At 44.0% G+C, this 26,638-nt stretch overlaps 1 protein-coding gene across 5 annotated transcripts; it reads right to left on the bottom strand.

Moving 5' to 3' along the window:
* On the bottom strand, positions 1 to 23,314 carry Med21 (mediator complex subunit 21). Of its 5 annotated transcripts, XR_010065650.1 has the most exons (6): positions 23,161 to 23,314; positions 18,153 to 18,267; positions 17,380 to 17,480; positions 12,261 to 12,358; positions 7,201 to 7,303; positions 6,244 to 6,709 (listed from the first exon to the last, which is right to left on the bottom strand). XR_010065650.1 is itself a non-coding variant. In XM_039107706.2 (4 exons), exons 1-4 carry the CDS (start codon positions 23,200 to 23,202, stop codon positions 12,344 to 12,346), a joined length of 273 nt encoding a protein of 90 aa, XP_038963634.1. In that variant the 5' UTR covers positions 23,203 to 23,314; the 3' UTR covers positions 6,244 to 12,343. The 5 variants fall into 5 exon arrangements, 2 of the variants coding, with proteins under 2 accessions (XP_038963634.1, NP_001101365.2); XR_005503242.2 differs by lacking the exons at positions 6,244 to 6,709; positions 7,201 to 7,303 and adding an exon at positions 1 to 156; XR_005503243.2 differs by lacking the exon at positions 7,201 to 7,303.
* Between the last annotated feature and the right edge of the window lie 3,324 nt (positions 23,315 to 26,638).

Genomic DNA, 26,638 nt, shown 5'->3' with positions numbered 1-26,638 from the left:
TCACAAAAGAGGTCAAAATTTTTATTTAGAAGATCTACCATACAAGAATCCACAGAGATTCCGGAAGCGCAGATTAAAAACAAGCGAAGCTGTTTGTTCTCTTTATCTCCCGCCTCTGACTGCATCAAGGTTCAGCGTGGGTTCTCATTCTTTATACTGTAAAGGCATTCGATTAATCACTGAGACTAGGTCAAGCAAAAGCTGTACTCACAAAACAGTACTTTTGCACCATATGAGATGGCGTATTTGTTTTATCATGGAGGCAGAAAAGACACCAACACACAACCATAGCAACACCTGCTAGTGTGGGAACACTCTAAGTAAAGAGCTCATAAAACCAACAGCTTACCCTCCAGCTACTGACCCTATTCGGTGCCTCCCTGATTAGAGCTCAGTGGACCAGGGCTACTCATCAAGTGTACGTGTAGTTAAAGCGATCTGATTTCAAATTGCGTCTGGATGGCTGAGGGTGGGAGTAAAAAGGCATTGTAAATGGAGAGTGGAGACTGTGGAGCTGTTAGCTTCCCTGAGGGTGGTGACTGCTTTAGCTGGACAGCCTTGGTGATGACAAAAGCCAGGGCTCTGAGGTTGTTATGAGAGAGGTTGGTTCCTGAGGGATGACACTAATTCGGGTGGGATCTCTTGCCCTGTGGATCTCTTCTTCCATCAGTGGCTAAATGTCCTGTGGATGGCAGAGATGTGACATTCCTATCCTATATTGCTTTGAATGTGTGACTGGAGTCACCCTAAAGATGTTTCCATAAAGGCATGCTGGTTTGGAGTTCACTGGGATCCAAAGAGATCCCACACATTTACCAGGAATACATACTTAATACAAGGCTTCGCCACAAGCTCCTAGATCGGTGGTTCTCAACCTGTGGGTCTCGACCCACAAACAACCCTTTCGCAGGGGTCATTTAAGACCATCAAAAAACACAGATATTTAATTTACATCCTGATCCATAATAGTAGCAAAATTACAGTTATGAAGTAGCAACGACAATAATTTAATAGTCACCACAACACGAGGAACTGTATTGAAGGGTAGCAGCAAAAGGAAGGTTGAGAAGTGTTCATCTAGTTAGTGAGGAGAAAGGGGTAGTGTAGGGCGGTCCGTCGCGGAGGGTCAGGAGAGGACTTTACATGAAGATTGTTGGGTACTTTGTTGTTGCTACAAGATGCCTGAGGAGCAACTTAAGGATGCTCACTTCCTCTTCTTTGGACTGCAGCCCACGAGACGGCTCCACCCACATTTAGGGCGGGTCTTCCATTCTCATTACGACCCCTGTGGAGATGTCTCACAGACACCAGCAACCACAACCTAAACATCTTTATCAGCGCCTGGGGATGTCCAATGCTTCTGCGTGGCCCAATCCCTCTGCGGAAAACAGAGTGGTCAAGGCACCCTGATTTTCTGACAGGGCAAAACAGGGACCCAATGGTGAATGAGACGCTAAAGTGCCGGGCCATACTGTGAGTGCTGGGCTGAAACTAAGAACGGACTCGGTCCCATAGTGGGCACACTCTCCCCCAGGCCTGCGCTGCCACTGCCGGGTAGCGGCAGAGAAAACCCACTTGATAAATAATGGAATGTATAAGGGAGGAGTCGCTAGGACCTGGCGTCTGAGTAGACAATGGATAAAGAGGAGAGCGCAAGAGAGGGAGCTCAGAAAGGGAACAGGCTGGTGGCTCAGAGTCATCTGAGTGGAGTAAATGGGGACTCAGACAGTGTAGGGTCAAGTTATACGATCCCACCCTTCGGAGAAATGGGTGGTTTCTGCTTATCTCCCAGAGTGCTGTGAGAAGCCCGGGCGAGGCTTCCAAGACTAGGGTCACCTTTAGGCATATCCGCCTCTTAAGGTTGTCGAGAGGGTCAAGAATAAAAGAAAAACAACTATAAACAACGGCATTGAGCCATTGAGATGACTCAGCAGGTAAAGACCGGTGCCACAAAACTTGATGACTGAGTTTATCCCTAGGACCCACAAGGTGCAAGGAGAACAGGCTCCACCAAGTTGTCTTGTGACTTCTACTTGCTGGGGCGCATGCGTGCCTCAAGTAAAAAACAAACATTAAAAATTTTAAATAGCGGTTGTTAATCTCTTAGCGTCTGGGTATATATTATTGATACAGGCCACATGATTCTGTGAGATGACTCGGCACTATTCTTATTTTATAGCTGGAGTAGGATGGGACTTAACCAGTACACATCACTTAAAGGGGCCCAGTCAGGCTCAGGCCTTTTCTAGTATAGAGCTTTTCAAGGAGACAAATCAGCGATGTATAGACCTAGAAGGGTACGTAGCAACGATTAGAACACTAGCATCTGGGGCAGGGGAGGGGGTTTACTCAATGACCGAACACTGGCCTACCATTTGCAATCCCTGGACCCAAACTTAAGGAAAAGATGACAGGAGGCCTATGGTAAGGCCCCGCCTTTCATCATCCCAGCATGCCTTTTGGGCTCAAAGCCAACGCTATATTGGTTTTCTCGGTAACTGGTTTTCCGGAAAACCGTGAGGGTAAAAGTCACTGCTGAATCACCACACAAGTCCTGAACTCTGCGCAGCGTGCATGCCTTGGCAACTCTTCCATTGCTTTATTTAGCTAAAATGAAAAGGGAGGTTGGGGGGCGGGGGGGGGGCTGACAATGAACTTCCATCTCGGACCTGGAAAAGGCTTTCTAAATTCCTGTGCAGTGGCTGTTGTTAGAAGTAACAAGCGTGGGGTTGGGGATTTAGCTCAGCGGTAGAGCGCTTGCCTAGTGAGTGCAAGGCCCTGGGTTCGGTCCCCAGCTCCGGAAAAAAAAAGAAAAAAAGGAAAAAGAGAGAGAGAGAGAGAGAGAGAGAGAGAGAGAGAGAGAGAGAGAGAGAGAGAGAGAGAGAAGTAACAAGCGCAAACCGGTGGGCTGAGAATAAACCATGCAATAAATAAAGTGTTAGCCTGGGTGGGGGAGATGTCTTCTGCAGCCACACTCTGGAGAAAGAGAGGGATACATTGTATGCTGAAGCGTTTGGAAGGAGCCAGTGTCAGAGACCACACTGGGTCACCGCGGCAGCTGGGTCAGGACCGCGGTGCTCCACTGTCTTCTGTAGCTGCAGTGCCTGTCGCTACTCTTTACTGGAATTTGTTTTGTTTTTGTTTTTGTTTGGTTTTGGAAGAGAGTTGTTTTCGATAGCAATGCCTTCACTGTGTGCTGAGTGAGAACCATAATTTAAAAACCATTAACACAACTGTTTTATCTAAAGGCTACTTTAAGTTTTTAGCTCTGGCCAAAGAATGCTGTAACTTGGAGTCTCCCAGCTGAGCCAGGAGGCACAGCCTTTATCCCAGCTTGAGGCAGGAGGATCACAAGTTCAAGGCTTGCCTGGAGTGTAGGATGAGTTCGACGTCAGATGATCTTGTTGAGTCCCCGTCAAAAAGAGTGCTAGAGGTAGCCCAGAGGCAGAGTACTTGGCTGGCGTCCAAGAGCCTCTGTCCCCAGAGCTACAAGAAGGGAATCAATGTGACTCTTGCCCATCTTGACTCCAGATAATAAACAGAAACTTGTGAAGGGTTTGGCTAGTTCTGCCGAGGAAGGCATCTCTCTCCACACGGGCAGGCTGATGTGGTTGGTATGAGCCCCTCGCATCCTCAGAATTCTTCTTGTGAGATTCCAACAATTCGAACTTCCAACTACGATGAGCTGGGATTACAAGAGGGAGAACAAGGAGCAAAGAACTCTCTCAGCAGGAGAAAGTTTACCCAGCAAGCACGAGGCCCTGGGTTCCAGTCCCAGCATCTAAGCATGTAAAATGAAGGTAAAATCGGTGTTATTTAGTTAAAAACAATAAGCTATACCCTGTAGAAACAGATAAACTTTATTTCCCACACAAATAATTTTTGAGCACAGAAAGATTTTGTTAATGCTGGGTTGTGGTATCTTTTCCTGCTTTCTGTCAGTTATAACAGAACATATTGCTTTGGTTGGAGTCTGTGAAAAAGATCTGAATAAGCATTTTAGAGAGAAATCTGTAATTATTTTTTAGTCAGGGATTGTTGTATAGCCCAGGCTAGACTGACTCTTGTTATGTTAGACCAGGCTGGCCTCAGATTTGCAATAGTTCTCCTATCCTTGCTTCCTGAGTGCGGGAAGGCATGTGCCACATGCTTGGCCAGGAAGAAGACTTTAATTCCATTTTAGATGGCTGTCCATGTCCTTCTTTGTAACAGGGTCTCCCCATACAGGTCAGCCCTCTCTGGATCTCACCACAGAGCTCAGCTGCTTCTGCCTCCCCAGTGCCGGGATGACAGGCAGGCACCACAATGCCTGGAGTTTTAAACAAGGCTTTCACACACTGCTATTGTATTATTGCTGACCGTCTATCAGAAACATCTCCAGGTGTAAGGAAACTGTCACATTCACAGAAAGAATGCACGTCTTCTAAAACTTTATTTAATTTTTTTTTACCTGAAAGCTAAAATTTTATCATTGGCAACAGATACACTCCCTCAAAGGGACAGGATTAGTTGCTTGTGCGACGTTACCTAATCACAACTGACCAACCTGTGCCAGTCACTAATGCACAGCAGTGTGTGAAGGAAGCCGTCACTACAGAAGTTCTTTGTGGGTGCGTACGCCACCACGGGTCCCACGGAGTCCCAAGGATATTCCACCACTAATCCCACGGAGTCTCAAGGATATGTGGGCACAAGTCCAAATTGCAGAATTTTTACTGCTTCATCAAGTGGGTTTGTAGTCAAAATTGCTGTTTTCCTTTTCTCTTTTCTGAGAATGTACGCCTGTAAAGGATGTACAACGGGGCTATAAAGATGGCTCGTCGGGTAAGAATGCCTGACGCTCTTGCAGTTCCAGAACGCACACTGGTGGCTCCCACCCATCTGTAACTCCAGCTCCACGGGATCTGATGCCCTCTTCAGGCTTCCAAGGGCACTGCGCCCACAGGTATAAATGCCCCACACAGTTGCACACACATATACACAGCAAAATAAAGTATATTCCAAAAGAAAAAAAATACAATGACGAATTTGGTTTGGGTATTTAACGCTAAGACTTGGGAAATTTTTTTCAACCACTGCTTTAAAATAAATGCTAATACTGGGGGTGGAGAGATGGCTCCGCAGTTAAGAGCATTTGTTGCTTTTGGGGAAGATCCGGTTTCAGTTTGCAACACCCACACAGTGGCTCACAATCATCTCCAGTTCTAGGGATCTGATGCTCTCTTTTGACCTCCGTGGGTACTGCATGCACACGGCACATGGCAGGCAAGACACCGTACACATAAAATAAGAATAAATACATCTTTAAATACTAACACTATTTCTTCTGACTTTTTCTACAGCTTCGATATTTCCTTCTCAAAATTAGGACAAAGGAAACCACCAAGTGTGGATCCCTTTCTCTTTCCCCTTCTCTCAGTTTAAATGTTTGCATCCCTCCATGGCCAGTGTCCTCTTGGTTCACAACATTTTCTGTCTTCCTTGTGGTTTCAGCCAGCTGGAGAACTGTCTTGTCTCCACACCATAGCCTCTCTGCTTCTAATCACCGTACTATCCTTGGGCCCACAGGGAATCTGTGTCCTTCTTATGCTGGGTCATATAAAGATGCCTGCCACACTTCTTTCAAAGGTCCTTGAGGTTTAGGTACACTGACAACCTTCACAGCTATACTATTTACACAATAAAAATGGTTGGCCTGGTGTCAACCATCCCGGCACCTGACAGGAAAGGGCAACCGCTACCATTAGTGTGAACACCAGCGTGGTGAGAAGGGCAGACAAAGTCTTAGTGTTGTTATCAAGAGTCCGATGTGTCAGCCTCAGGGGTCCATGAACCAAACTTTAAGAAATATTCTCCTGGAGCTGGGTGTGGTGGCACATGCCTTTAATCCCAGCTCTCTCGAGGCAGAGGCCTCCGTGAGTTTGAGGCCAGCCTGTTCTACATAGTGAGTTCCAGGACAGCCAGGGCTATGTAGAGAGTTGGAGTGATGGCTCAGTAGCTAAGAGAACCAGGGCTCAGTTCTCAACACCCACATCAGACGGTTCATAACTGCCTCTAGCCCAGCTCTGAGGAATCTGAAGTCCTGTTCTGACCTTTGAGGATACCTGCGTTCATGTGTACACACACACACACACACACACACACACACACACACACACACAGATTATAACTGAAATTTTAGATTTCAATGAAAGGTTTCAAACCTAACTTTGGAAGATTTTACATAGATCAGACGAATGGGTATAGAGTCACACAGATTTTTTATTTATTTTTTTTTTGATGGCATGCATTGTTTTTGACAAAAACACAGCAAAGCAATGAAGAGGTTTCTAAACATCCGCTGCCAAAAAGCTTCAGAGAAGGCACACCACCAGCGGCGTTCCACCAGAGAGAGCGGCGTTCTGGAGAGCGGCGTTCCGCCAGAGAGAGCGTTGTCTGGCAGAGAGGTGCAGATCCTATGTTAGACGTCCCTTGCACTGAAGCGATACACTGCGAGATTTGGGTACTCGTTGTATGTGCACTCAGGTAACTTCACGTGTCGAGTGCCCTATGTGACACTGCATTCAGTCCTAGCGCTTAACCTTTCCGTGGCAGGCTTAAAATTCCTTGTCACCAATATGTGTATGCACACTTTGGTTTTCATGTTAAAAGGAAAAAATGAATATTTGATGGTTGTGCGTGAGCTTCCGCTTCCAGGATGGTACTGGTTCTAATAGAATCATAAGATCAATTCTGTTAGACTTCAGGGAAATCAGTTTGCTGCTACTGCTACCAAGCTAGCTTAACCAGGCATCCTCAGTGAGGAAACAGCCTCCTGTCAGGGCCCCAGGTAGGGCTCAAACTCAAGGTCAAACTGCCCTCTTGTGGTCTTCTTGATATGGAAGGTTTTTTGTTGTTTTGCTTTTTCTCTGTGTGACCCTGGCTGTTCTGGAACTTGCTCTGTAGACCAGGCTGGCCTCAAACTCTCAGAGAAGAGCCTGCCTCTGCCTCCTGAGTTCTGGGATTAACAGCATGTGCCACCACTCTCCAGCTTTTCTTTGAATCCTTGTGGTTAATGGTACTGAAGACTTTTTTGTTTTCTGAGATTGAAATTTTCCTATACAACCCTGGTTGCACAAAATTCTCTATGTAATTCTCTATGTAACTCAAGTTTACCTCACATTTGAAATCCTCCTGCCTCAGCCTCCCCGGTGCACTCACCCTACATCAGGCTCCTTCTGTTGGCTTTAAATAAGTTTTTCTTCACTTTCAAAAATATTGCAATTGTAGCTTGTTTTGTGCTTTAAAGTCTTGGTGACAGTCACTGGCACAAAGAGAAACAGATGTGGTTATTACCGTATCTAGATCTTGGGCTTCTGAAGAATGGATCTGACCTTGCAGTATGAAATGTGTTATGGTTTACACATATACTTTATACTTTGTTTTTATTAAGTATCTACTTATTTATATAATCTATGTATATTGGTGTTTTGTCTGCATGTACATCTACACACCAGAAGGGGGCACTGTATCCCATGGGACTACAATTATAGATGGCTGTGGGCCACCATGGGGGTGCTGGGACTTAAACTCTGAAGAGCAGCCATTAAGCCATCTCACTAGCCCTACACTCTATGTATTAAAATACTGTTTCTTCTTTACTAAAAGTTTTTTGATAGATTTTTAAAAAATACTTGTCGGGCTGGAGAGATGGCTCAGCTGTTAAAGGCTAGGCTCACAACCAAAAATATAAAAAAATACTTGTCCACATCAGGATGGATTATTGTGACTCTCATTCTAATCTATTAGTGTTTTAAGTTGCATTATCATATTTAACTGGATCAACGATTTCATGAGTTACAAAATACATTGTTGTATTTTGAAGTGATCACTGAATATTAGTTTTAAAAAATGAATATCTTCTCTTTCTCTTCTGGTCCCAGGCGCTGCAGGAGCCGCGGGTTACCATGCAGACATGGCCAACTCCAAGAACCGCACCACACACAACCAGTCCCACAAACGGCACAGAAATGGCATCAAGAGGGGTTGGGGATTTAGCTCAGCGGTAGAGCGCTTGCCTAGCAAACACAAGGCCCTGGGTTCAGTCCCCAGCTCCAAAAAAAAAAAAAAAAAAAAAGAAAAGAAAAAAAAAAAAAAAAAAGAAATGGCATCAAGAAACCCTGGTCACGGGGCTGGGGATTTAGCTCAGTGGTAGAGCGCTTACCTAGGAAGCTCAAGGCCCTGGGTTCGGTCCCCAGCTCCGAAAAAAAAGAACCAAAAAAAAAAAAAAAAAAAAAAAAAGAAACCCTGGTCACAAAGATATGACTCTCTTAAGGGGGTTGACCCCAAGTTCCTGAGGAACATGCACTTTGCCAAGAAGACAGCAAGAAAGGCCTGCAGAAGATGCAGGCCAGCAATGCCAAGGCAGTGAGTGCAGAGCAGAGGCCATCAAGGCCCTGGTGAAGCCTCAGGCCATCAAGCCAAAGGGCCCCAGACACAAACTCAGCTTTCATCGATGCTCACCCCATGCATGGGAAGAGGATTCTAAGCTACACGGCCAAGGGTCGTAGGCTCTGCCAACCAAAGCCCAAGTCTCAAACCAAGGCAGAGGCCAGGGCTCCAGCTAAGGCCCAGGCTCCTAAGGGTGCACAGGCCCCTGTGAAGACCCCATAGAAAAGACTCCTGCCAGTGTGAAGACAGACGGACTGCTGTGACACAACCACCTACACACTATTTGCAGATGACCAGCGTCCTGTGCTGTTTTTACAAATAAACTTGAGGCAAGGAAAAAAGAAACGAACACCTAAATTGGCAAATATAAGGTTACTTATTTTCTAAAGGTAAAGCTGCCATGCACTCATTCCTAAGATTAAACATTGATTCAGTCAGGTATTCAATTCCCTAATTGCCAAAGAGTTTGATTTGCTGGCATTTTTTCAAATTTATCAGTGAAACGGCCTGTAAATTTTATTTTGGACTATCACTATCAAATCTCGGCAATTGGCTTTTCTTATATTTTGTGCAAAATGAGAGTTCAAAGACAAAAATTTTAAAAATATCTTTATTTTTAAGACAGAGTCTCAATATGTATCCCTGGCTGGCCTGAAACTGATAATGTAGACCAGGCTGGCCCAGACACAGAGATCTGCCTGCCTTTGCATCCTGAGTGATGGAATTAAAAGTGTGTGTGATCATACACAGCTAGATTTATTTTATATTAACTGTGTGTGTGTCCACTTGTGAATGTGTGTGTGTGTATCCACTTGTGAACATGTGTGAATACGGGTTTCCAGAGAGTCCAGAGAAGGGTGTTGATCTCCTGGATCTGTGATTTTTGAGCTGCCAAAACTGGACTCAGGTCCTCTACAAGAGCTCTTAATTGTATGCTCTTAATTGCTGAGCCCCAAAGACCAATTTTGAATGCACGATAAAACTTACCAAAACTCTAGCTTGGCGCATTGTTTGTGGGTAAGTTTTAACTCTGGTTTAATTTCTTTAACACCTAACGAAGTGTTACGCGAATGTCCTCGTCAGCATTTTCCAATGCTCTCAGTGTTCTATCACCAGTGCTACACTTTGATCTTTAATTTAATATTATTGATGCATGGCGCTTATGCTTTACAGGGCTACCAGAGTTCTCGGAGTCAGAGCACCGCAGGGCTTGGCCACTCATCCCCAGCAGGACAATTAAGGACACAAATAACCGTGAGATGTGGAGAAAGACTGTTCAATGTTCACATAGGGATGAGGAACAAATAATGAGGACCAGTGGCCCGCAACAGCTCTGTCTTCCTGTGGTCCTGTGCGTCACTGACCCCCCCATAGTCTAGGCTCCACCTCCTCCATTTTCTCCTGCAAGCTTCTGACACGTGGTCAGAGCCATGAAATCTCTTCCCTGGAGACCATTCCTCCCCTGGCACTGTTACCATCTGGCAGGAAGGAAGATATTGCACGGGGAGACACTGTGTCCCTCCCTTCAGGTATCAGACTATGCAAACAATGGTCTCCAAGGAGCTGGAGTTTCACCAAGGGAAACTCCACGGTGGGAAGAGGAATAGGCTAAGTCTAGCCTCCAAGCACAAGGTTGTATTTGTCTCCCTAGCTGCTACTTGGCCCAGGTCCATTTGAATTCATCAGTTTGAGCTGACCCAACCAACGGACAAAGGCTTGCTTCCCTCCTCTCCCCAGGTCTCCACACAGCCCCAGCGGAGACTTAAGAGTTTGTGGTCCACGAACAGAGCCTGGTGAGCCCTCTTTGGGAATGAATGAAAGAGAAGTGCCAAGGGGAACAGGACAAGGACTCCCACTGTCTGCCACTCTTCTTGTGCATTGAGAGCCTAGTCCATCCGTGGCTACAGTTCTGAGAGCAGAGACAAAGGATGCACCCTGGGTCTCTCGGATCTACGTGGCACCATGTCAACACTTTCTATGGGATCCACTCTTACATGCTGCTTTTCCTGCCCAAACTGTTATTAGCACAGTTTTCATCAGGAGGAGTTAGGGAGTTTTTCAGGGGTACAGAGTTGACCACTCCTTTTTCCTTTTTAGATCTTTATCATAAAGGTCGCTTTGTGCTGTTCTTATTTTGAGACAAGGTCTCACTGTGGTTGGCCTTGATCAGAGCTCCTACTGAGTGGTGGAGTTAAAGGCATATGCTACTATACCAAGTTTCTTTGCTATTTATTGGTGTGCTGATAATTAGGTGTAGTAGTGCGGGTCTGTAATTCCAGTACTCTATTGGCAGGGACAGGAAGATCAAAAATTTGAGGCTAGCCTGGGCTACACATAGTGAGTTCAAGGACAGCCTGTATACAACACAACATAGCAAAAAGCCTGCCTCAAACAAACAAAAAACAGAACTTTAATTCCAGTACTTGGGAAGCTAAGGTAGGACTGATAGGTGTTGAATTGCTACACAAGGAATTACATGCCAGCCTGGGCTACACAACAAGATGCTGTCTCAAAAAAATCAAAACAAATTTTAAGGAAGACTTTGTTTTGGCTCACTGTTCAGGGGCACAATCTTAGCACCTCGTGGTGGCGAGGGCTTCTTCAGGCTTCAGGCAGCCAGTCAGTCACACTGCATGCAGTCAGGAAGCAGAGAGCACCCCCCCAGATTATTACAATTGGGCATGGTGGCACATGTCTTTAATGTGAGCAGGTGGGAGGTAGAGACAGATCTCTGAGTTTGAGGCCAGCCAAATCTATACATTGTTCTCAAGGACTATTAACCATGAGCCATTTCACTACACACCCCAATTTAATAGAACTCATGATTCAATCTGCTAATGTTTCCTTTATGTCTTTATTTATATTCAAAAGAGAGAATGGTGCTCTACTTTTTGTGCAATACTTAGGGCCCTGAAAGAATCACAGTGCCCTTTTCTCTATGATCTCAGGAAGCTTTAAGCATTAGGAATAATTATTTGTGCCTTGGTGGCTAGCTATGCTCTATAATAAAACATACCAGTTAGTAGACCCTGGTTAACCTTTGACTGACTTTTATGGCTTGATTGCTGCTATGTCAGGCTCTGTTCTAGTTACTAGGAGCACAGCAGTAGCAGTGTAGGAAGCCCAGCCACGGGATTACAAACAGCAGAAGCAAGGGCTGGAGGAGACTGGGCAACAGGGATGAGTTGCCTCCTCTAGTAAGGAATGGTCTCTGAGGTTTCCCCCACCCCTACCCCTACCCCCACCCCCACGGAGCTGGGGACCAAACCCAGGGCCTTGCGCTTTCTAGGCAAGTGCTCTACCACTGAGCTAAATCCCCAACCCCCTGTGGTTTCTTTTATACAAATAAGAAGAAAGCTGACCCCAGGATGACCAGGTACAGAGGAAAGAGCACCAAGACAGAAGCCTTGTAAGGTGATGGACCCTGTTTTGACTAAATATCAACAGTCAACTAAGGGAGAACAAAGTGACAATCTGTCAGATTTGCATGACATTGGGATACAGTTTAGAGAGCTCCGATTATCCCACAGAATATTTAGACCCCCTCCCCTTTCGTTGAGGGGTGGGGTATTTTTGATAATTCCTTTTGAGATGGCTAATCTCCCTAGATATCTTTGGCTGTCCTGAAGCTCATTATGTAGTCCAGGCAGGCCTCTGTCTCCCCAATCCTGGAGTTAGATTTAGTATAAGGGCCAGCTTCCACATGATTTTTCAACAGAGGATCATATCACACTCTCAAGTCCTAAGATTTCCATTCTGTGATCTCCTTCATACATATATGGACAGACAGACAATTCTATATTCTCTGGAAGGATCTAGAGTACACTCACTTCAAAGTCTTTTAAAAACAAACATCATTGTTGAGACCAGAGAGACGGCTGCTCTTGCAAGAGGAGTTTCAGGACCGCCAAGGCTATGTAGAGAGACCCTGTTTCAAAACATAGAACAAACAAAGAAACTTGCATAAGAAATCAGAAACTTCAGCTGGCCCTGGCAGTATAGACCTGTACTCCGAGCTACTTCTAGCTATATACTGGGAGATGTAGAAAATGGCAAATTCAAGGCCTGCTTGGGCTCAGTGAGATTAGGACAACTTGGTGAGATATCTCAAAATTAATAGTAAAAAGAGTTCTGTGGATATAGGCAGAAGTAGAGTCTTTGTCTAGGAAGCACAAGACCCTGGATTCAATTTTTAGTTTCAAACACCACTACCACCACTAAAAATACAAATAAAAATCTCTAACTTCATGAAGTGTCTGTGCTGACATGCAAGACTTTTTTTTTTCTAGTATTACATGATGCATACATGCTTTTAAGACAGGGTTTTTGTGTAGCTCTGTTTATCCTGGAACTCACTTTGTAGACCAGGCTGGCCTGGAACTCAAGAGATCTGCCTGCCTCTGCCTCCTAAGTGCTGGGATTAAAGGTGTTTGTCACCAAGCCCTGCCATAGTACTACAGATATCTGTTTAATGTTACCATGGCTAGTTGACTGATGCAAGGAGTTCTATGACAAGGCAGTGGCTAGTGCTGCAAGGTGTTATGGGTTCCAATTGTTGAAGCACAAAAGTATTCAGTGAGCAGACAGCATCAGGGACTTGGCTCCGTGCAGTTTCTACACAGGCAGCAAGCCTAAGAAGCAGCAGTCTTCACAACATTCTCCTTTACGTTTTGTTCCATGCCACACTTGTCACAATCTTTAAAAATGTCTGTACACATCTTTAGGATGACATTACTTTGTTGCTGTAAAATTATTAAAAAAAAAAAACTGTCTTTTATCCCATACTAGGTCCAGCACTGTAGTGCCCAAGGTATCTGTAGATATCTTCATCTCAGTCAGCAAAGCCTCTCACCTGCTCTGCTCCATCCCATATCACACTGCCAAAGGCTTCTCTCTGAGCCTGGCAGCAATCTCTCTGCCCATCCAGTTCCCAGGGCAGGCTGCCATCATGCCAGAAATATACATCCCAATTCCATGGCAGCCTAGTGTCTTCGGCTGCCACATACTCTCTTAAATCACCACATGAAAGAACACACAACACAATAATCTCTGATCCAGGGGTTGGGGATTTAGCTCAGTGGTAGAGCGCTTGACTAGAAAGCGCAAGGCCCTGGGTTCGGTCCCCAGCTCCGAAAAAAAGAAAAAGAAAAATAATCTCTGATCCAATTGATAAGATATAATTGCCCACCTAAACATACAAAGCCCTGTATACATCCATCCCTTAAGAATATTCATAACGGGGTCTGGAGAGATGGCTCAGAGGTTAAGAGCACTGACTGCTCTTCCATAGGTCGTGAGTTCAATTCCCAGCAACCACATGGTTGCTCACAAACATCACAGGGAGAACATTTATAAATAAATAAATAAATAAATAAATAAATAAATAAATAAAAGAATATTTATAACCTGTAAAGGTGCAGAGTGGAATCTTAACATCAGCCTCCATGTTCTCTCCGTGGCTTCTCCTGCCTTCCCATTCCAGTCTCCTCTTCTTCCCTCAAACTTTTCTCCAGCTCATCCTTCCTTCTCATCCAATGACAGGCCTCGTTCTATCTTGTACCTGCCTTCACCTGTATAACATCATCCTACATTTTTTTTTCTTTTGGTCCTTTACATCCCCCCAGCTCTTTGAGTTTTGTGAGTGTGCCAATTCCCTGACCAAACCACTCATTACTGTGAGACCTGTAAGCCTTACTTTCATGGCTATATTCCTTTGAACCTACCTCACTAGTAATCTTGGTACAATTAAAAATAGGACAGACAGACCCTTGGGGACAGACCCTTGGGGACAGAAATCTGGATTTGTTCTGATACCACTAAATGAAAGTTTTGTTTTTTTTTTTTTTTAATTTATGAATGTATGCTACAGCTCTTTATGAACACCAAAAGAGGGCATCAGATACCATTACAGATGGTTGTGAGCCACCATGTGGTTGCTGGGAATCGAACTCAGGACCTCTGGAAGAGCAGCCAGTGCTCTTAACTGCTGAGCCATCTCTCCAGCTCCTAAATGTCTTGTAGTAAATGATAGCCCATGGAGAAAGTTCACTTCCACACGTAGTCTCGCGGCTTCTTAAAACGTTATCTCATCAGAAGGATGAGTTCATGGAAGTAAGATGCCAAAACATTCTTAGTGTACAGAGAAGGGCTCTGTACAAGACTGGAGGAGATAGAGACGTTAGTTACTTGTGTACAGCCTACCCCATATCCTCTGGAAGGATTCAGAGGACTCTCTCTCTTCAAAGGTCATCGTTGGGATAGGAGAGACGGCTCAGCAGTTAGGAGCACTGGCCTAGAGGAGCTAGGTTCAGTTTCCAGTGCCTATCACGGTGGCTTCCAATTATCTGCACCTCCTGTTCCAGATCTAATACCCTTTTCTGGCCTCTGGGGACACCAGGTACACACATGGCAGGCAGACAAATATGCAGGCAAACACTTATAGAAATAAATTTAAAAATCATGGTTGAAAAGAACATCATCCTTAGAAGACCCCAAGGGCTGCTGTCAGGAATGGTAGTAAAAGATGTTCACTATGCAATGGTACCTTACATTCAATTGAGTGGTGGGGAAAGTAGAGCAGGAGGAGATAAGGAGCAAACCCCATAAACAAGGGCAATATTCTGACAGGTTTTATAAGATTTAACAAAAAATAAGTGTCCCTGAAAGTATTATAGCCAAAAAAAAAAAAATCAATAGTTAAAAACTGTCTATGCTTAACCAGTAGGTTGTTATAACTTTTAGAGCCAGGGCTGGTGCTCCTGAACTTTGAAACACAGTATTTTTCAAGAACTGTAGAGAGCTTGATTCCAAAGGAAATGATGGATCAGAATGCTCTGGATACTTTTCTCAAGCAGAAACCTAAGACTCTGGACATCAACAGACAGTGAGATCCAAGAGTGGATGAGTAATCCCAGTTGCAAATGCTGATAAAAATATCAGTGATAATGAACTCAAGTGAGATGGAAAGAACAAACTGTTACTGCCGTATATACTGAGATATCATTTATGTGTGTACACATACTGATGTACAGTAGAAGTACACTGATTAAATTATAACAGTAAAGGTTTATTCATTAGTAAGATCAGAAAGAGGGCCAGACACACAGTTCGGAGTAAGAGCATTTGTTGGTCCTGCAGAGGACCAGGCTTCAATTTCCAGCACCCACAGCCTGTGTGCAAAAACCTGCAACTCCAGGGGATGTGATATCCTTCCATCCTCTGAAGGCACCAAGCACATACATGGTGCACATATATAAATGCAGGCAAAACATATAAAATGAATAAACCTAATAAAACTTTCTAAATATCAGAAGTACTTTCAGGTTCAGAGAATGAGTTCAAGAAATGTAATTCACTATGAAGACATGTAAATTAAGAAGATGGTGGATGTAGGTTAAAATTATTTAAACATGGTTTAGGATAAAAATCTCTCACAGTAACACTGGAATTCCATGGAGAGTAAAAATGTCTTTGTCAAGACAAGGGTAGAGACAAACTGGAATGTGTGACATTTTGGAAGAGAAAGCTTCCCACCAATGAACAGATGACTTTCCTGTCTGCTCGAATTGTTTTCTCTAAAACACTTTCAGAAACTTCTGCTCGGAGTACAAATGAGCACGGCGCCACCTCTGGAGAGGTGGGCAGGACGCCTATCTAACTTGAAATGTAACCCATCCCTGCCTTTGAGGTCCTCTGACCTGTGGGATGGCTACAATGGTACTACAAAAGTCAGAACTGGGGAAATATGGCCCAGTGGCAAAGCGCTTACCTAGCATACACAAGATGCACAAGATCTGGGTTCCATCTCCGCACTGCACAAAAAAGGACAAACAAACCACATACACAAAACAGCAAAGAGCTTTATTGTATATCTGTTTAATTATATCATGAACCTTAGTACAGTATCTGTCCTGAAAATTCTAGTCAGATAAAAAACGATGGCATAATGATGTTTGAAGATGATTCCGTTATAATTGTAAAGTCTTTTACTTATCAAGAGTGAAAACAGCAAACAATGAAAACTAGCTTAAAAAGGCAACACCGTCATAGCATATGATGTTCTACAGCTGTCCGTAGGGCTTCCATCTGATGCGGCATTCTTAATGCCATTCAAACAGTTCTCTTCTCCGTCACATCTCAGCCATTGATGCTATGAGTCTGGGAGAGACTGACTATGGGTAACACTTCTGGTCTTCAGCTGTGACTGTGCAATGTCAGCAAGTGCACTTTGGATCTTCTCCAGAAGCATGTCTCCCCGATAAACAACATCCTCTAGACACGTAGCAGCTTCGTGATTTTCTTCTTCTAGCTTATATAAGCTAGCAGCCTTTGGAGGACATGAATGTTAATGCATTCAGAGATTAACTGGACAGACACTAAACACAAGTGTTTATTTAAGATCAGAATGCCTTTCCAATCATTGTGGCAGGCATTCTATCAACCTAATTTTTCTGTCTGAGTTATCCTAAGTCCAATTTCAATGAGAACATTCAGGAGTGTATATATAGCTGCTCTGCTAGCACTTCTTGAAGACACTGTTTTGTTCCACGTTCAGAATGCCATTTCCACTCATCTTTGCTAGTTAAAGTCAGGTGGGCGTCTGCCGAAGATGAGACTGCTCAACATCGGTACCACCGCAAGCACACCTGACCTTACCTTTTAAGTCAAAATTGGACAACCCAACAGCACAGTCTTCCAGAGGCTGTGCTAGCTCACAGTAACAATACTCCCAAGTAAGCCTGAGGTTATAGCTCAGAGACAAGAGTGTCTGCCTAGTATGTGAGACTCTGGATTTGACCACAAAAGAAAAAAAAAGGAATGAAAAGAAAAAACTCACAAAACCAAATAAAAACTCAAATATCTCCCATTTAAAATGTAATATTAAACTGAATATCATAACCTCCTAATTCAAAGTTCTCTACTACTAGTAATTTATCAGAAGAGTTTTACCTGTAAAGCAGCTGTAGACTCTTCACTGGGTAAGGAATCAATCAAAACATCAATATCTTTTGCTGTTCGTGCAATCAGTGCTGCAAAAAGCTGGGCATACTCTGAAGAAGAACATCAAGCTAAACGATCAGAATCTTACACTTTCGTAAGGAGAAATTATACGATTAATAAAGCTAGAAAAGCTCAGCTAAGCTTTCTATATGATAATTCCAATTGAGAAAGTATAATTTTAGCATGTCAATATTATTCATACATTTAATATTACTTCAAATTGGGAATTAGCATAACACGTCATTTTATTTATTAGGACAACACATTGGTACTTTAAGGAAAGGAATCCATAGATGAGATGTTTCTCTTATTAAGGTCACACAAGCAAACTTCAGCTTAACTCACACACACTTTCCTCTAAGGAGGTAGCAATCTTTATTGGACATGAGTAAAATTATGCGGCTTATGAATTACACTGATAAGGTCATTCCTGGGCCAATGAGAGCTTTGCAGATAAGGGCACGTGCCACCAAGTCTAATGACCGAAGTTTGATACCCAGAACCCAAATAATGGAAGGAGAGAATTACTCCAGATCCTCTGATCTCTTGTGTGCATGCTATGGTGGGCACACCCACATATACACCAAATATATGTAAAAAAAATAAATAAATAAAGAATCTATGGCAAAACTTAGAGCAATATACTCTAATCACAGTCACATTTTTTACAAACAAGCTATAAATTGTAGAAAAAAATGCCAGTCAAACTAAGCAGAGCTCACCTTCTGTAGGATTGGCTGGTTGATCTTTATTAATTGCTGTCTGAATGTTACTAAAAGAGGCAGGGGGACCACACTGCTGTAATACACCAATGGCATTGCAAAACTGATCTGCAAGCTTGAGCAAAAGGAAAAAAAGGTCAAGGTTACAAAGATCTGTCAATGTTAAGGATTTTATTAAAAATGGCAACGACCGGGGTTGTGGATTTAGCTCAGTGGTAGAGCGCTTGCCTAGGAAGCGCAAGGTCCTGGGTTCGGTCCCCAGCTCCGGAAAAAAAAAAAAAAAAAAAAAGAACCAAAAATGGCAACGACCTCTTCATAACAATGTTCTCCATACAAACCAGTCAGACAAAGGGATAGTCTGAAATAAAATGAGCCCAGTATCACAGGCTGCAGCTAAAACACCCACTCTTCAGGGATTTATTTACATCTAGTTTGGATTAAATGGTTTAATCATACAAACAAATATGAATCTAGGTAAATTAAATTTGGTATTAATCTAGCTTAAGGAATAAATACATGAAAGCCAGGTTATGTCGTCTAACACCTTTAATGCTAGCACCTGGGAGGCAGAGGCAGGCTGATCTCTGAGCTCAAGGCCAGCCAGGGTTGTACTACAAGAAAACCAAAGACTCAGCTGTAAATGATTTGTTCTGAGTGGCTCTGGAGACTGAGCTCTCTCCATCCCAGCAGATACGCAAACGGCAATAGAGAAAACACGGGCTGAATGGGTAAGAGCACTGGTTGCTTTTGCAGAGGACCTGGATTCAACTTCCAGAACCCACATGGCAGCTCACAGCCATAACTCTAATCTCAGGGGACCTAATGTCCTCTTCTAGACTCTACAGGCACCAGGCACCCACATGGTACACATGTAGAAAAAAAAATCATCATACATATTAAAAAAAGAAAGAAGGAAATGTCTCCTTCAAACTCAACAAACAAATCCTAAGACACCAAAGTGGTTGAACTAGTAGACAACAAAGTCAATTTGAATTGCAAAAATGACTGTTGTAAGAGTCTGTTCTTTTCTTCTATAGTGTGGGTCCTGAGGTTCAAAATCAGGTCAGATCTAGGGGCAGAGTCTTTACTTACTCAGCTGAGCCACTCTGCCAGCCGCTAAACCATTTTTATGCTGATTTTATTTATGTGTATGAGTGTTTTGTCTGTGTGTATGTATGAGGACCATGAGCATTCAGTGCCCACAGAGGCCATCAGATCATCTGGGACTAGAGTTTTAGATAGTTGTGAACCACCATGTGGATGTTAGGAGTTAAATCCAGATGCTCTGAAAGAACAGCTAAGCTCTTAACTGCTGAGCCATTTCTCCAGTCCCATATGCTAATTTTTAAAACCAAAACCACCAAACACAAAGTTGGTTCCCCTGTATCCACAACAGAGACCCTAGGTTCTCACTGGAGAGCTAATCTAGTTGAAAATGTGAGCTTTCTGCTCACTGAGAGTCCTTGTCATAAATAAATACACAAATAAATAAATAGATAAATAAATAAATAAATAAGAAAAATACCCTCAGATAACTCTGGCCTCTACATAAATGTATACAGGTTAAATGCACCTGTACACACACACACAGAGTTCAGATGGTTGTTTACATAGCATACATGAAGCCCTGGGTTTGATCCATAGCACTGCTTAAACTGTAGGTGGTAGCACACACCTGTAAACCCAGGACCTGGAGGCAGGAGGATGAGAATTTCAAGGATATCCTCAGAGATGTTTTTGAGGACAACCTGGGCTACATGAGAACCTGTCTCAATAAAAGAAAGTAAAAAAAAAAAAAAAAGAAAAAGAAAGAAAGAAAAAAAACAAACCAAAACCAACCAACCAAACAACAACAACAAAAAAAAAAAACCAAGCAAGAGTAATCTTCCTTTTCCTTTTATAAGTACTGAGATATATACGCCAAACTTATTCCAAACAAAATTACTGCCCAAGACAGGGTTTCTCTGTGTATCCCTTGCTGTCCTGGACTCACTCTGTATAGACCAGGCTGGTTTTAACTCAGACATCCTGTCTCTGCCTCCAGAGTGCTGAGATTAAGAGTGTGCATTACTACCACCTGGCTAAAAATAAGTGCTCTTAAAAGGTGGTAGTTTGAGATTGAGAAAATCTGGCTGGCAAATATATCTACCAAAGCTAACAACAAAAAAGTAATGTACGAAGCACAGAGCAGTTGCCAAGTATAAAGAAATAGGAGGGTTAAGGATACAGCTTGGTAGATGCTTGACTAGCATGCATGATGCTTTAATTAGATCCCCAGCGCTGAAGAAAAATCTAGGAGTAACAGCATATACATGTAACCCAATACTCTGGAGGAGGGAGGCAAGGAAGAGCAGTTCAAGGTCACCATCCTCAACTACATAAGGAAGTTTGAGGCCAGTTTGTACTACATGAAAAAAATGTTTTTTACTGTAAATTATCAGAAATGTATTCAAGACTCAAGTTGTAACATTGTTGCTTACAATTCATTTGTTGAGGCATGATGGATCTCAGCATGTGGGAGGCGGAGACAGAGGCAGTCAGATCTCTGTCAGTTTGAAGCTAGCCTGGACTACGTGGACAGTTTTATGCCAGCCAGAGTTATATAATAAGATTCTGTCTCAGGGGTTGGGGATTTAGCTCAGTGGTAGAGCGCTTGCCTAGCAACCGCAAGGCCCTGGGTTCGGTCCCCAGCTCCGAAAAAAAAAGAAAAAAGAAGGGGAAAAAAAAAAAGATTCTGTCTCAAAAGAAGCAAAGCTAAAAAACACTGAATTTAAGTAATTTGAGAATATTAGTTCACACCATTCAAAACTAAACACAGTCCTCTCTAGTCCTAACTCTGAAACCTCATTTACTACTTCCAATCAGTAAACATTTCCATTGTTTTGCTACTATTATTTCAATGACAAAAATCTGAATTGTCATTGAAAAGATAACTGGGTGGCTTTTTAAGTTGCTGTATTCTACTTAGCAGCACTGTTATAAGAAAGAAAAATACAAATGAAACTTTTTCAATCCAGTAGCCATGTGTCCTGTTCTGTAAGTTCATTCAAGAATCACTGTTTATCTGTAAATATTTATTGAAAAACCAGCCCTACGACAAGTACTGCACATAAATATTATAGAGATGAACGTGATATAGCTTCTGTACTCATGGAGTTTCCAAACAGTTAATATCGCTCTAGGCTCCGATCTACTTTAGCTCTTAAGAGCTGAAAACAATTCACTCTAACTCCCTAGCCACATATGGGGTTTGTTTGCATCATCTAAAAAGTCTCTTGAGTTTATGACATCTTTGTAAGCTCCTTGACTAGTTCTTTGTAAACACATTACCTATGGACTCAGTAGACATCCATATTAACTCGATTACCAGTCCACCTATGATAAGTCAAGATGGTTGTATCCTACATGAGCATGCATTTTTAGGAGATAAGCTCCTACACAGCCTTATTAAGATTTGTAAAGCAATCACAAAGAAGTGTTTTCTAGGGAGAGGCTGGCTGGTAGCTCAGGGAATCTTTGTAAAACAGAACGTACCTTGTCGAATTCATCAGCATTTATTTAAGAGATAGCCCCTCAACTTTAAGACCACTTTATGTGCACAAAGTAGGCTAGTTTTCCTACTAGTGGATTCGCAATTTCAAAGCACTCTCAAAGTGATGTATTACCGAGAAGTCAAGTTATAACATCCCTGTAAGGAAAACACTGGCCAGGGGACTAGGTGTTAGGATTTTTTTCCAGCAGGCATACACTACTCTGTAGGCACTTCCACATCAAACTCAACCTCAATGACATGAAGAGATTTTTAACTACCAATGGACAACTGTTGCATTCTTAATGGAAATAAGCAGAAGTACTTTTTAAATTCTTGTTTGAGTCGGTGTCTGTCTACAAAGCTCTGGCTGTACATAGTACTGGAACTCACTTTGAGGCTGGCCACAAACTCAGATTTGCCTACCTCTGCCTCCTGAGTGTCAGGGATTAAAGGTGTGGGTCACCATTTCAGGCTCGGTATTTTTTTAGCTTCCCATTCATGTATATTTAGCAAGAATAACAGTCAGAGGGGATAGAGTTTGAAAAGCTAGTTTTCAGGAGCTTTTTGCTGTGGATTTTATGATTCTCAAGTTGTTTTCTTGTTTTTAACTGCCAACCTGGTCTCCATGGTGTGCAGGTCAGCCAGAGCTACACAGCAAAACCATCTCAAAACAAAACAAAAAAATCCCTTGTGTACATTCATAGGGAAGACCCTAAAGCAGACTTAAACAAGTGCAAAGAAATGGAGAAACCAGGTTCTAGACTCCTCTAGAAGATGTTACTCTCCAACTATTGGGGACAGAGTGGCCAAGAGCGGAGGAGTCACATCCTTTAAAGGCCAAAGCAACCTCACCCCCTGGCCACTCATACACCAACCTACAAACACTCAACACTTTGTTGTGGTCTTTTCTGTTTTGTTTTCTGAGATGGGATATCAAACTGGAGCTCGGGCTGGCCCCGAGCTCGTTGCAATCCTCCTGTCTCAGCCGCCTGAGTTCGATCACAGGTGGGATCCATTTGGCAAATTGAAACGCGGGTGAGGGATTATACACAAAAGTGCTTAAGCTTGTCCCGCCCCACAAAAGAGGTTCCAGAAGCATCCCTGGGACTAGAGTACTCGCGTTCCGGGATACCTGGCCGAGGATCTCCGCTCAGGAGAAGCCGTCCGGTCCCATCCTTAGTGCAGGCCACTCGTTCCCCTCCTCAAGTTCCCACCTCCCCTCAGGAGAGGCCCCGGGTCCAACCCCACTCAAGAGAGACCGGCGGGTCGCGCCTCCTCTCAGGACAGGCCGCCGGGCCGGGTCCCCCCACAGGGCAGGCCTGTCTCCTTAGCCCCGTGGCTTCCGTGAGACCCCGGCCTCCCGGGCGCGCCGTCCGCGGTGACCTCAACCTGTACGCTCCCCGGAGCCTCGCCTCGCCCCTTCCTCCTCTCTTCCCGTCAAGAAAGAAAGGCTGGCGAACAGAGGAAAGCCCTCACCGAGTTCACAGCGTCCTGCAGTTGCGTGAGTCTATCCGCCATGTTCTCCGCGCACGCAGCGGTGCGCAAAAGCTCCCCGAGAGCGCGCGATTGGCCAATTTATGACGGCTGTGGGCCAATCATAGGGCTCCCTCCTTGAGGGGCGTGGTTAAGGAAGCACGCTGCCGGGGAGGGGCGGAGCTAGCTGCGGCCTGCTTAGGTCAGGCGGGTAGGATTCAGGGCTGGCGAGCCGGAGCGGGACGCGTACAGGCGGAGCCGCCCCAAATTCGCGGAGACGCTGGACGGAGCCTGCGGAGGGACCGTGCTTCCTCCCTCCTGCTAGCTTTCTTGAGGCTGTGCCTCGCTGTGTAGTCCTGGCTGTCCTGGAACATGTTTTGTCTGTGAGGAGTTTTGGTTTTCGATCGTTTGTTTGTTTTGCATTATCTGGAACACTTTTTACTTTTACTTTCCAGGTATACCACAAAGCATACACTCCATTTACAACCATTAGCCACAACACACGTTAGCTATTCACAACATTTAAACCCAAGATAGTAACGTTGTCCAGGCAATCAAAAAAGGATAGAAGAGGGTGGCTTGTTAGTTTGGGGTAGGAGGTGCTTACCCCACTGGAGACTAGATTTGTGCTTTAATTCTGTAGGAGTAGGAGTGCCCTGGGGGGAAACGACACATCAGGAATGGAAAGCATTAAACAGCGCTGTGCTGAGGAACGGATGACAGCTAAAGTTGAAAAGGAGGAAGAAGGGCATTAAAAGGTGGGAGGTTCATTGTCAGCACAGGCTTGGAGGAAATTACTGTGAGGAAAAGACAGATTGAGAGGAAAGGGAAAGGCTCTGGTCAGCAGAGGTTCCAGGAAAATAAGTAAGTTAGGCAGGTTCAGAATTTAGGTTTAGAACTGGGGCTTCCTGACAGTTTTCCATATGAAGGGTATAGCAGAAAGGTTATTTCTGTTAGCCTGGGGATATTTTGATGGGAAATGAGTCCTGAATCTGCAAATACCTGGTTCGGGGACGTCGGACAAACTCTTTTAATTTCCAGGCTGATCATTCCTGGAGTTAGAGGTGGGTGGGTTTGTGAGCCAGTCTTTTGTGGCTGCAACCGAATAGCACAGACAAGTAATTACAAAGAACATCTACTCCCTACAGTGTTCTGGAGGCTGAGAAGTCCACTAACAAGGTGCTAACATCCTGAGAGAGCCTTCTTGGTGAACCCTAGCAGAGGAGGACATAACAGAGGAGGCTGTTGTGAGGTATCCACCAGAGAAGACTCCTCAGATGTGGTTAAAGCCAACAGATAGTCGTGATTAGCCAACTTTCGACCTTACTGGGTGTTCAGGATCTTAGGACAGCCCCGAGTCTTCCTCAGGGCGAACTTTCAAGCACAAAATCTGCATCTTGAGTTGACATAATTCAGTTAGCAAAAACAGATGGCCAGAAGTGGAATTACAGAAGCCAAAAGGCAAGGTTAGTAGTACATTTACGGGTTTCCCAGAACTGTGGACTTTTATAGATTAGGTCTTTGTTTTTCATTTCGGCAGGCGGTGCTGTCTACGTGCTGAGTGTTATGGTCTGAATGGCACTTCCATCCTGGAGTATGTCATGCTAAGGTCTGGGGCCTGTTACAAGGCAGGGTAAGAGAGCCCAGGAGAGGGGCTGGGGATTTAGCTCAGTGGTAGAGCGCTTGCCTAGGAAGCGCAAGGCCCTGGGTTCGGTCCCCAGCTCCGAAAAAAAGAACCAAAAAAAAGAACCAAAAAAAAAAAAAAAAAAAAAAAAAAAAAGAGAGCCCAGGAGAGCACACTTTAATCATGTTATAGGCCATCAGTACATGAGTGGGCTCTTCAGGGGCTCTGAAGATCCCAGCTACAGTCTTTAGGGTCCAGTCACCTTCCAAAGGTCCCCCTCTCAAATCCTGTTAACACGTAACTTTGGGATTTAAAATTCCAATAGTTTTGAAGGGCATTTTGAAATTGAGGAAATAATTTTGAGGATCTCGGCTTCTGGGATTTTTTCCTCCCCCTTGTCTATGGGAAGTCCCACGTGAGTTTCACAGCTGTGTTCATTTCCACCAACAGTGTGCTTTACCGTTGTGGTCAAACTGGGAACCTTCACAGGTCTTGCACTTCCTCTTACAAATGAAACTGACAGTTTGGTTTGGTAGCACTTGCCCTTAATCCCAGTACTTGGATCTCTGAGTTTGAGGCTAGCCTGTTCTATGTACTACACATTCCAGGGCAGCCAGAGATACATGGTGAGATCACGCCTAAGAAAATAAAAAACTGGGTGGGGCAGTGCACACTTGCACACAGACAAAACTCCAGTACATATAAAATAAATTTTTAAAAAATTCTCTAACTACCCCAAAGCAAAAAGAGCAGAACAGAAAAAAATGAAAACATTTTAAAATTATTTATTATTGTGTGTGTGCGTGATATGCACGTGCGTGTGCCACAACATGCATGTGAAAGTCCACGAACGTTGTAGAACCGTTCTCTATTATAGGTGAGTCCTGGGAATTGAACCCAGGTTGTCAGGCTTTCAGCAAACACCTTTACATGCCCAGCAGTCATACCATCTTGGTTAAGCATTTCTGAAGGAACACTTAAGATGGATGGCTACTGGTAGGCTGTAGCTTATCCCGCTTGGTAAAGAGTATGAAGTTGCCAGCCCCAGAGAAGGGAGCTGCCTGCAGTTCTGGGGCCACCTCAAGACAACCCATGCTGCAATGGCCAAGATTCTTAGATGAAGTTTACTCATATCCATGAGCCTTCTGCTAGGCCCATCTACTTCAGCCAAAGCCCCCGATCACTGGCTTTCACAGCTTATCTGTGAACTATTTGAAGATCCTGTTAAGGCAGTGGTTCTGTGTTAGCTTTTTGATACTGTAATAAGATTTGAGATAATCAACCAGTCAACCAAAGATATCTGACTCCTGCCTTTGGAGGCTGTTGCCTGTTATCGATTAGCCTTGTTACATTGGGCCAGCATCAGCAGAGCGTGTGGTGGAACTCATTTTATGGCCAGGACACAAAAGGAGAGAGTGAAGAGACCAGGACTCTATTATCCCCTCAAGGGTCACCCCAGTCACATAAGGTAGCCTCTCCTAGAATAGATCTCTTAAAAGTTTCGGTCACCTTCCAGTAGTAACATTCTGAGGAATAAGCCTGTAGATGTGGGCTGTTGGAACAATCCTAATATCCAAAGTCTAGTCAGAGCCTCTCCTCCAGACAAGACTCAGATGTTTGCATATGTTTATGTTTGCTTGTATTGTGTTCTGAAACAGAGCTTTCTCTGTGTAGCCCTGGCTGTCCTGGAACTCACTCTGTAGACCAGGCTATCCTCAACCTCAAAGATCCTCCTGCCTCTGCCTCCCGAGTACTAGGATTAAAGGCCTGCAACACCACTGCCTGGCTAAATGTTTGCATATATTTCAAACTGAACTAATTAACTTCCTGAAGCTGTAGAGATCTCTGAGGCTGGGC

The sequence above is a fragment of the Rattus norvegicus genome, chromosome 4, assembly GCF_036323735.1.
Source record: "Rattus norvegicus strain BN/NHsdMcwi chromosome 4, GRCr8, whole genome shotgun sequence".
NCBI classification, from domain to species: Eukaryota; Metazoa; Chordata; class Mammalia; order Rodentia; family Muridae; genus Rattus; species Rattus norvegicus.
Note: the sequence above shows the minus strand (reverse complement) of the source record. Positions and strands in the feature narration are given on the sequence as shown.